This window comes from Ursus maritimus, unplaced genomic scaffold (genome assembly GCF_017311325.1).
Source record: "Ursus maritimus isolate PB19 unplaced genomic scaffold, ASM1731132v1 scaffold_27, whole genome shotgun sequence".
Lineage (NCBI taxonomy): Eukaryota > Metazoa > Chordata > Mammalia > Carnivora > Ursidae > Ursus > Ursus maritimus.
Window position 1 is genome coordinate 6,237,515 of NW_024425230.1, and position 11,271 is coordinate 6,248,785.

Genomic DNA, 11,271 nt, shown 5'->3' on the forward strand with positions numbered 1-11,271 from the left:
CGGCTCCATGGGGAGTCTGCCTGACAGTCTCTCCCTCTGCCACTCCCCCACTCAACGTGCATGCTTCTGCTCTATATAATGAATAAAATACATCTTTAAAAAAATCAGGAAATACACTTAATGCTTACTCAACTGATCTTACAAGAAAATCTTTCTCTTCCTTTGGAAAATATAATTTATTTCAAAAAGAAGTCCCCATGGAGACATCTCCCTGCCCTGTGTGCTTGTTACCACATGACAGGAAGAGCATCCAGGGTGGGAAGCCCTGGGCCAGCTCTGCCACTTCTGAATTATACAAGTCTATGAACCTCACCGAGACGCCATTTTCTCTTGTTAAGAAAAGGGGGGGTTGGGGCAATAACATCATCTTCCCGAAGTTGGTGAAAAGATTTAAAAAGATGAGGTATTTGATGATTGGTGGACCAATCACTGAAAAGTTCCAATATTGGTAATTGTTATTGGCGATTTCAGAACTTCGAAGAACCAGGATTCCCATTTTCCAGCCATCAACATTTTCACTCCCTCAGAGAAGCCCCACCCAGAATTCCAGTTATTTTGTTCTCTGCTCTCAGTTTAATATACATGATTCTACAGTTAACCGAAAATAATCTGAAAAGATTATCAAGATATGTGTAGCTTTGGTAAGGCAGCCATCCCTAACTCAGTGATCTTGGCAAAGTTACTTAATTAACCTGGTCACGGTTTTCCTGTTATCTGGATTATCCTTAAATTTCTGTCAATTCTAAAACGATATAATTTTACTTCTTAAATCTTCAACTTTTTCCCCCTTTCTTCTTTAAAGAGGCAAACTCAATTAGCATTTATTTTCACACAGACATTGCAAATGACTCTCTGTGGGGAGCCATACACAAGAATCCACAGAACTTGCACTAGGGAAACTATTCATCGTTCTCAATTATACAGAAGCACAGAGCCATGGACTCACTGAATGCAGACGTGAATGCAACCAGCACCCAACCAAAGATCTGTGACTTCTGTGGACAGAAGAGTCAATATGGTACCAATTATGTCCATGTTCTGGGACAGCACAAGTAGAGATGGAGGCTGTGTCGATAATTAATGCAACTGTGCCCAGAGAAGTCTCACTCACACATTAAAAAGTAATACAAAGACTATAATTCCACTGTGTTTATTTAAAACAAAAACCCTTCTCTTGAACATTACCGGTAATGTTTAAGATATTTTTTAAAACTCAACTGAAGGGTCAGACCTGACTACAAATTGTGAGAGATCAGTGTAGCCCCCAAGTAAGCTTTTCCTACCTCGGGGTGGGGGGGACTCAGTTCCATAAAAGCGTCATGGCCCCTTGGATGAGCAGTGGAACAAGGGTGGCTTTTGCTCCAAATCTGATGCACCGGCTTAGAGCCACCACTGGCTGCCAAGGAACTGAGGCATAGACCAGCATCTTTAAAGGTGCCAATTTAGCCTGAAAGTTTCCAATTCCTCCACACCCTGACATTAAAAGGCAGAGCCTAGAAATCTAAAATATTATCAGAGGAAAAAAATATGCCTTAATATACCTTGGTTTGTTCTTTCCTGTATTTTACTTCACTTTCATTTTTGAGAAAATGGTATGTGAACACAATAGAACAACCTAAGTTAAGCTTGATTACAGGCTCAGAACGCAAAGTACGCTTTTCTCAATCACTGTATTTTTTTTTTAACCTGGAAAAGGCTGTTTTACAACCATCAAATACACACAAAAAGGAAAAGCAGCTGCTTCCATTATAACCAAAGTCCAGCTTGTAAGGCGGTAATACTGCAGAAGCAGACATCACCAGACACAAAATCCTGTCTTTTTCATGCATATTCTTCTCAAACCTTGTAGCTGGCTGATTCCCCTAAGTATTCCCAGAGGACTCACAGAACCACACTGACTCCTTGTGGTCATTAGATTCCTGGCCCAATCATGACAGCAAATGGAAAACAAAAACTTGGAAGCACACAAGGTTAAGATACCTGATAACTGATAAAATTTAGTTACAATTTCCTTCTCATGTTCATCGAAGAGCATCCTATCCTCTTCATTCTCAAATACAGCTTTCAGCACCACCAGGAAACTCCGAAGGTAGTAAGGATGACTTGGTGGTACTGTAACTGTTTTATCAGGAACATCACAGCTTGACCCCTGCTCCGAAGGAATTCTGCAAGTGATTTCATTCTTTAAGTCACTGTCACCTTCCAGAAGAAGGTCCTGGATGTTACCTTTAGAATCATCAGGTGTAGAACTATGAGATTTTGCCTCCCAATCTGACAACTGTGTTTTAGCTTCTGAAGCAACAGTTATTTTTACTTCTTCACGACTACCTGCCTCACATTTTTCAACATCTTTACCATCTATTCCTGTGATAGTCTCCCACTCAAGACTGTCGTCTGAAGTAGACCTCAATGGATTCCCACGAGTTAAATCTGGTGAAAATAACACAAAAGCGTTATCTGAGAAGGCAGGGGTAAGGGGTGATCTCCCACATTCCTGGGTAGCCTTCTGGCTTTCAGCTTCCAGTAGTTTAGTGTCTTCTACAGTATGTTCAGTTCTCTGTTCCTTAAGAGAGTCACAGGTAAACACGTTTTCCTTTTGAGAACTATTCTCCAAAATTTGATCTTTGTCCTCAATCTCTGAACAGTTATCAACTGGGCTCCTAACCACTGTGGATGAGGGACTCTGTGGACTCTTACTGGCAAATTCCTCATTCTTCTTACATATTGATCTTCTAGCCTCTGTGTATCTTCTGGACAATTTAGATGACAGGCTTCCCAAAGTAATGACTTTCACATTATGATGTCTCAGCTTATCTTGATTTTTGCACACCAAGTCTTTATTATTTTTAAAGTAGGGGCTGGTCTGCTGTTTAATGCCCATTTTTGCTGAATCACTTGGGTCAGGGGTTAAACTTGCCTTTGATGGTGACAACTTTCCTGGCGTTACATTTTCTAAGACAGTATTGGTTAAATTTACTGTGGACCCACTTGAATCTGTGAAGCCAACATGCCTCAGATCAACTGGAGTGATGTTATCGTTAGCACACTTTTCATCAAGATGCCGGTTTAAGTCATATCTTGGCACCATTTTACTACAAATGGGGCAGGCAAGTTTAGCAGGTGGTACATTGTTAAAAAATGAAATAATAGAGTTACACTCATTTTTTTTAGTTTTACTAATTGATAAACTTCTACGAGCTCTTTTCTTTGCAGGAGATTTCCCTTCTGACATAATGAGTATTAGAAAAACGGGGTGTTTCTAGTAATAAAACCCAGGATATCACTGGGGAAAGACAGCGCCGGTATACTTTTACTTCCCTGACTTGAAATAGTAACAAGTGGGATTCTAATTCTATTTGACTTCATGTTTTTCATTTAGTCAATTTCTTCTTCCTACAAAATAAAACACACGTTGATTAAAAACACTGTTATGAATTCAACAACAGAAAGGGTAAAGTAAAACATGCAATGGCAGTATCCCTTGAGATAAGGAAAATCCTGGACTTGGGACAGAATACTAGGGCTGTAGTCCCAGGTCCACATGCAATCTCGGTGTGACCCTTAGCCATAAAATGACAGCGCTGGGCTCCGCAGGGATAATTTCTGAGACTTCTTACGACCTAAAATTACCTATTTTTAAAAAGGGAAAAATCTGACTATTCCAGATCCCCTTTTGAAAAACCATTGCATCAGTAACTTTTTCTGGGCGAGAGAATGCCTATCTGCACGATCTCCGGAGTCACTTGAGTCCCACAGGCCTGCACAGAGGAAACCCCCAAGTCGCGGGCATCTGTCAACACGCTTGGGGCCCCCAGTACTGCTTAGGCCACCGAACCTCTGAGGCTCCGGGGAGCACGGCCGGCCCTTCCCCCTGGGGCCGCGTGCGTGCACCTGGGACCCGCACCTGGGACTCGCACCTGCGCTCCGCCACCATGCCTACTCGCCCGCCCTTCCTCCCTCCTTCGCCCTCCCCGCCCGGCCGCCCCTAGCCGCCCCTAGCCGCCCCTAGCCGCCCGTGCTACCCCCTCGAGCCCGCAGCCCCCACCAGAGAGGCAGCCCGCGACCCCAGCGGGCCGCCCAGCGCTTCCCACCGGGCTCCGCGCGCCCAGGCATTCCCAGCCGATCCCCGCGTCTCGGCTCGCTACAGGCTCGGCGAGTAGAGGCCCGAGTGATCGATCCTCCTCCCTTCCACATTAAACGCTTTCCCCCATCCAGAGCGGCCGAAGCTGGCCGAGCCGTCCTGGGCGGCCCCAGAGCACCTCCTCCTCCACACCTGGCGACCCCTGTACGTGCACTCGTGGGGAACCCCTGCCGCGAGTCTGTGTTAAGGTGGCCTGTGGGGGGCGCACTCTGTCGGGCGAAGCGGCCTCCTGCGGGCAGATGCACGCGCGGGTCCACTGACCCCGCGCCCGCGAGTCCGCGCGGGGGGCTCAGCGGTGCGCAGGGCTTTGCGGAAGATGTGCTGCTCCCCGCCTTGCTGCAGCAGATGTGGATAACCTCAAGAGCAAAGGGACAAGAAAATGTGGTCAAGTAGTGAGGGAGTAGTGACTGTGGAGTATTCATTACTTCTGTTTTTCATAGGGTTTAATTGTGAAGTTAAACAGTTTACTGTATAATAATGGCTGCCTAACAAGGGAATATTTAACGAACCAGAAAGTGTATCACTCAGCCCTTGAGCACTGACACCAGCTGGTTCCAGCATCCCCATGAATGCCCCAGAACGTAAGCTTTCTGAGCGCAGGGCCGGTGCTGCCCTTCACCAGGGCTTGCAACGGTGGCCAGCACTGTGTAGTTACTCCGTAAACATGTGTCGAATGAATGCATGAATAAACGAACAAGCCAGAGAGAAAAGGGACATGGATAGGGAATTCATCAACAAATATGTATCGCGTACCTGCCTCCTGTCAGGTAATGTTCTTGATGCTCGAAATATGGCAGTGAACAGAATGAGGAATGTGAGAAAAATCCCTGCCTTCCTGGAGAATGCATTCTGGTGGGGGAAGACGGAGAAAAAAATAAAATAAAATAAATCAATTATGCAGATAATTAAAAGATAAGTACTTTGAAGAGAAAGCCAGGAACATCGGGGAGGGCAGGGAGGAGGATTACAACATGAAAGAGTTGTAAGGAAAGGCTTCACTGAAAAAGGTAATCTTTGAGCAGACTTGAAGGAGGTAAGGCAGTGAATACTTGAGAGAAGGGAATTGTAAGCAGACGAAATAGCAACAGGGAGTGTTCCCTGAGGTAGAAGCTTGCCTAGCAAGTCTAAGAACACCAGGTAGGCTAAGACAAGTCACTGGACCAGAAGGGAAGTGAGCAAGGTAGCAGACGTCAGATCATGTAGGACACCAAACATTTTCTGTAAAGGGCCAGGTAATGAATGTTTTAGGCTTTGGTGGCCATAGGGTCTCTGGTAACTCTGCTGTTGTATTGTGAAAGCAGCCATAGACAATATGTTATATGAGTGTGACTGTGTTCCAATAAAACTTTATTTACAAACAACTGACCACATTTGGCCTCTGGTTATGGTCTGCTGACATTTAATAAAAGGCCTTGCTGGTCATATGGATTTTAGCATTTACTGTGAGTCATATGGAGGAACCACTCTGCTTGTTAAGCATAGATGATGGGGGCAGAGGAATGGAGAGAGTGAAAGCAAGAGGGGGAGCAGGGAGCACAGAAAGCTAAGAAGAGATGACAGTGGCTTGGTCAGAGCGCTAATGATAAGAAATAGCAAGATTCTGGATACACTGAGTAGGTATCACCAACAAAATTTGTTCATGGTAAAGGATGTAAGGTATGAGGGAAAGAAAAAACTTTGCTATCAACTAGGATGGAGGGGGAAAAATCAAGAGTTCAGTTTCAGACACATATCTTAGTCCATTCAGGCCACTCACAGACTGGATGGCTTATAAATAATAGATTTACTTCTCACATTTCTCTTGGCTAGAAGTCCAAGATCAGGATGCCAGCATGGTTAGGGGCTTCTTCTGGATCCCAGTCTTCTCGTCGTATCCTCACATGGTGGAAGGGGCTATGGAGCCCTGTAAGGTCTGTTTTATAAGAGAGCTAATCCCATGCCCGAGGGCTCTGCTCTCATGACCTAATTACCTCCCAAAGGCCCCACCTCCTAATACCATTACATTGGGGGTTAGAATTTCAGCATGAATTTGGGGGAGGAGGGGTGGGGCACACACAAATATTCAAATCATGGCAACATGTAAGTTTGAAATGCCAATCAGACATTGCTGTGGATGAGGACACTTGAATTTATTAATTAAATCAGGTCAGGAAATAAAAATTCGGGAATCATCAGGCTTTATATGGTATCAATATATGACACCAAGGAATGACTACAAATAGAGAATTAAAAGATCAGGAAGACTGAGCAGTGCAATAAAAAGAAGGGAGATGAGAGTTAGCTAGCAGAGGAGTCTGAGAACTTACGGGTGAGGAAGAAGGAAAACAGCTGGCATCCAGAAAACCATGATGTATATTGAGGATTGAGGGGTGTCAGATGCAGCTAGAATGGAAGGTGAGTATTGAGAGTAACCATTAGATCTAGCAATGTGGAGAGCATTCGGTAACTTTGATAAAAGCTCTTGTGGAACAGTGGAATGATTGAAGAGGATTCAAGAAAGATGGGGAGACAGGAATTGCAGACAATACAGGGACCCATTCAAAATCCGAGTTGGTATGAAGATTAATCTGAAGGCATTTGGGATTCAACAGATACAGAAAGAAGCATTCTTGGAGCTTCCCTTATCTGACTAAAAGAAACTTCTAGGAAATAAGGCTGCCATAAATTCCCTCTTTGGAGGCTGTGTGGAGGTGGGCTTTTATTACCAGGAAGGAGACCTAGAGAATATCTACCATAAATTCTCTCTCCAGGGAAGTCTTGTGCCCACAAAAATGGAAAAACAACTCACACCTGCATGGACAACCATTATCACAAATTTTCTTATCTCCCATTTGTTCTTCTAGAAATCCATGTGCTCTTCCCCAGAGGCCTTTTTTACCCCCTCTTTCCTACTAACTTTAATCATTTATCAAGCTACTTCTTTTGTAAGCTCCCATAAGTATATGAATAATTTTTCCTGTTCATCTTTTGTCAGTTTAATTCACAGGCCCCCAGGCACTAAATCTAAGAGGGCAGGGGAAAAGTTTTTCCTCTCCAACAACAGGAATTGTAGACTTCAAGAAGTTTTGTAGTGAAGGAAAGCAGAGAGGTATAGCAGAGCTAAAAGGGGAGGTGGGATTAAGAGTTTTGTTTATTTAAGATTGAAAAAATAACAAAATGCTTATATGCTGATAGGAACATCCAGATAGAGTGAAATCTAAAGCAGGAGAGAGAAAAGAGACTTGCTGAAATAATATTCTTAGGTAGGTGAGGGGATGGGATACAGTTCACAAGTGAAGGGGTTGGCCAAGTAATGAAATAGCATAGCACAAGAAAATCCCAAACTATTTATGGGAATGCAATAAATCCAGCCCCCAGCACAGTAAATGTAGGGTACTGAGGGAAATGACTGTTCAATAAATGGCTTTTGAGAATAGGTTACCTATGTGGGAAAGTGAAATTGGATCCCTACCTCACACCAAATAAATACAAAGATTAAGGCTAACTAGATTAAAGTAACAACTGTGGAAAAGCAGACTTCAAAACTTTTAGAATACAGGCATTCCTCAGAGATATGGGTTTGGTTCCAGACCACCACAATAAAGTAAGTATCACAATAAAGCAAATCAAATGAATTTTTTGGTTTCTCAGTGCATATAAAAATTATGTTTATACTACACTGCAGTCCATGAAGTGTGCAATGGCATTATGTCTAAAATAAACCCTAACTCTACATATATGCCTTAATTTAAACATACTTTATTGCTAAAAAATGCTAACCATCATCCGAGCTTTCAGCAAGCCATCTTGCTGAGCTTTCAGCAAATCGTTGATCACAGATCACCATAACAAATACAATAATGAAAAAGCTTGAAATATAGAAAAAATTACCACATGTGACCCAGAGACATGAAATAAGCAAATGCTGTTGGAAAAATTGTGCCCGTAGCCTTGCTCGACACAGGGTTGCCATAAACCTTCAATTTGTAAAAAAATCCTCAGTATCTGCAAAGCACGATAAAGTGAAGTACATGAGATATGGCTGCATAAGAGATAATTTTATTACCTTGAAGGTATTTTAGGATTCATTAAATAAGAGAAAAAGTGCTACCACAAAATAAGAGATTGATAAACATGACTATAGATAAATTAAGAACTGTCTAGTAGTGGCTTCGTAGCTTATACTTTATTGGGTGAAAAATCTTGGATATAACAAGTATAAACAATGCAAAAATTATAAACAATATAAAAATTACAGAAACAAATGTTTCATTACAATTTTAAATTATAAACAATTATAAAGTGTAAAAAAAAATGTCTATTTGAAAACACTGGAGAATGACCAAAAGTAGGCAGAAACTGGAGGCCAGTAGCAAAAACAGTAACAATGCATCATAGAATTTTAACACACCTAGATGAATGACAAATAACAACAATAGCAAAAAGGATGAGATTGTAAATATAACTATATCACTATGAAGGTCTTACATCTTATATGAAGTGGTAAAATATTAACTCTAAGTAGACTGTTTTAAGTTAAGGATGCACATTGTAATTCCTAAACAACTGAAAACTAATGCAATGTAGAGCTAATACATTGAGAGAGATATTCAATTTGAATATTAACATATTTGATTTTAAAAGCAGAAAAAGAGGAAGAGAGAATAATTAGAAGAGACAAAGAGAAAATAAATAGCAAAATAATAAAACCAAGTGTAACCAAACCAATAATTACATTAAATGTGCATGGATTAAAAGCTCCAATTAAAAGAGAGAACCAGGGACGCCTGGGTGTCGTTGGTTAAGCATCTGACTTCAGCTCAGGTAGTGATCTTGGGGTCCTGGGATCAGGCTTGCCTCAGGCTCCCTGCTCAGCCAGGAGTCTGCTTGTCCCTCTGTCCCTCCCCCCTCCCTTCTAGTGCTCTCTCTCTCTCTCTCAAATAAATAAATAAATAAATATTTTTAAAAATAAATAAATAAAAGATAGAAATTGTCAGGTTAGACTTAAAAAGCAATTCCTAACTATGTGATATATATGAGACACAGGCAATTGGAAAATTAGAGAATGGAAAAGAATATATTATTCAAACAAAAATCAAAAGAGCCATAGTATTATATCAAAAATAGACTTCAAGATAGGGAGTACTACCAGAGAAAAAGAGGCCATTTTATAAAAGTCAAAAGGATCAATTTGTGAGAAAGACATAAAAATCAAAAATGGGTATATATATCTGATAATAGGTCTTCAAAATACGTGAAGGAAAAACTGACACAATTATAGGAAGAGAGAAATCCACAAGCATAATTAGAGATTTTATATGCTTCTCTAATTGACAGAACTAAACAAAAAAAATTCAGCGAGGATATGTAATGACTGAACAAAAATATCAAAGCTTTAGACTAACTGAAATATAGAGCACTATATTCAACAACTGTAGAACACATATTTTCTTTTTCCTAGTCGTATAAGTTTACTAATTCTGAAAACTACTTGTATATTTCAGGCTTGAGTAAATGAATAAATATACTAAAGATAATGGGAGCAAGATTTCTCAACTGTTGGAAAAGACATTACAAATAAGGAAAAAGTGAATACTAGAATTTAATCCTCGGGGGTACTGGATTAGAATTGGAGGTTTTGGTATGAACTCATATATGAAATACGTATAACACACACATTTTCCAGCTCTGGTGAGTAGGGCCAGTGGCAACAGTAGCAATGACCACATTTAGCACCCACATCTGTTCCTCCTCTCCAGGAGGAACCAGGGTTCTGTGGGAAAATGGCCAATTCCAGGAAAAGACAAGATAAGCCTGGAACATTCGTTAGCACCAGAAAATAAGGAAGTGCTCAGAGAATAATGGGAACATATCAGAACCCAGAAATTAGTTTGAAGGGCCTTCCTCTGTACTGGCCCAGAACAACTGGAAAATCAAAATTCATAATAAAAGGATTAAAAAGCATTGAATAATACAAAAATCAGTCAATACTGAAATAAATGAGAAGGGAAAACTTTCCTTACAGAATGCCAAGTAATAGAGAAGAAATTAAGATAGAAAATCATCAACGGATGCCACAACTGGTGAGTTTGTTGAGGAATGGGATATTCACAGTATCAAAGTATCTCCCTAACAGATTACTCAGTAAAAAGGAAAAGCAGTAACTTTACAGTGGGGAGACCTGGGAGTCATCACTATAACAAACTCGCAATGCTTTTATCACCAGCTTCACAGAAACGGACTATCCTGACCCTCTGTATTTGAGGTACTAAAGACACACCTCTGCTTTGGCTTTCCTGCCAAAAATGTATATAACCTCAATCTAACCCTGAGAAAACAAATCCAATTTTGTGAGACAGTCTATATAACTGGCCTACATACCTCAAAAATGTTAGTCAAGACTAAGAAAGGCTCAGGAATTGGAAACTAAACATAGCACCTAAATACAATGAGGAATCTTAGAATTACTTGATGCTGGACCAGGGGAAAAGAGCTAGAAAGGACATTACGGGGACTATTGACAAAATTTGAATATGGACTACAGATTAACAGCATCATATTAATGTTGAATTTCCTGATTTTGATAATTATACCTCAGCTCTATGTTTGTGAATATTCGTATTCTTAGGAAATACATCCTGAAGTATTTAGGGGAAAGGGCTACGATGTCTCTAACTTCCTCTCAAATTGTTCAGAAAAAACAAGGATAGTAAAGCAAATGGAGCTAAATTTCCTGGAATTTTTCTGTAAAAAGTATACAGATATTTTTATATTTATTTTATATTTGTATTTTATATAGATATTTTTATATTTATATTTGTATTTTATATTGATATATATTTTATGTAAATTTTAAAATATAAGAAAAAACTAGCTAAAAATGAGACAGAGGACGCACAACAAAATGCTCCATCTCATTAGCAAAGAAATATAAATTAATAACACATAGGTACATCATTTTATATCCAGCAGAAAGGCATTTTTTAAATCCTGCCAATGCCAAGTCTGACAAGGATATGATTAAGTCCAAGTCTGTACAACTACCTTGAAAAACAAGATGGCCTTAACCTTCTGTACTTTCTACCCAGTAATTCTACTCTAAAGGGCATTAGAGGCTAGAGCATAAGAGTAACAGTGTGTGGGAACAGGAT

The 11,271-nt window shown here is 40.5% G+C and overlaps 1 protein-coding gene across 2 annotated transcripts in view; it reads right to left on the minus strand.

The window, feature by feature from the left end:
• FAN1 (FANCD2 and FANCI associated nuclease 1) overlaps positions 1-4,082 on the minus strand; it is a 31,494-nt gene extending 27,412 nt beyond the window's left edge. The window contains exons 1-2 of one of the 2 annotated variants that reach the window (XM_040642670.1): positions 4,046-4,077; positions 1,981-3,393 (exon numbers count right to left, since the gene is read on the minus strand). In XM_040642670.1, the coding sequence (XP_040498604.1) occupies positions 1,981-3,232 (1,252 nt within the window). In that variant the 5' untranslated portion in view covers positions 3,233-3,393; positions 4,046-4,077. Of the gene's footprint in view, positions 1-1,980; positions 3,394-4,045 lie in introns of both variants that reach the window. The other variant, XM_040642671.1, reaches the window with a different exon arrangement.
• Between the last annotated feature and the right edge of the window lie 7,189 nt (positions 4,083-11,271).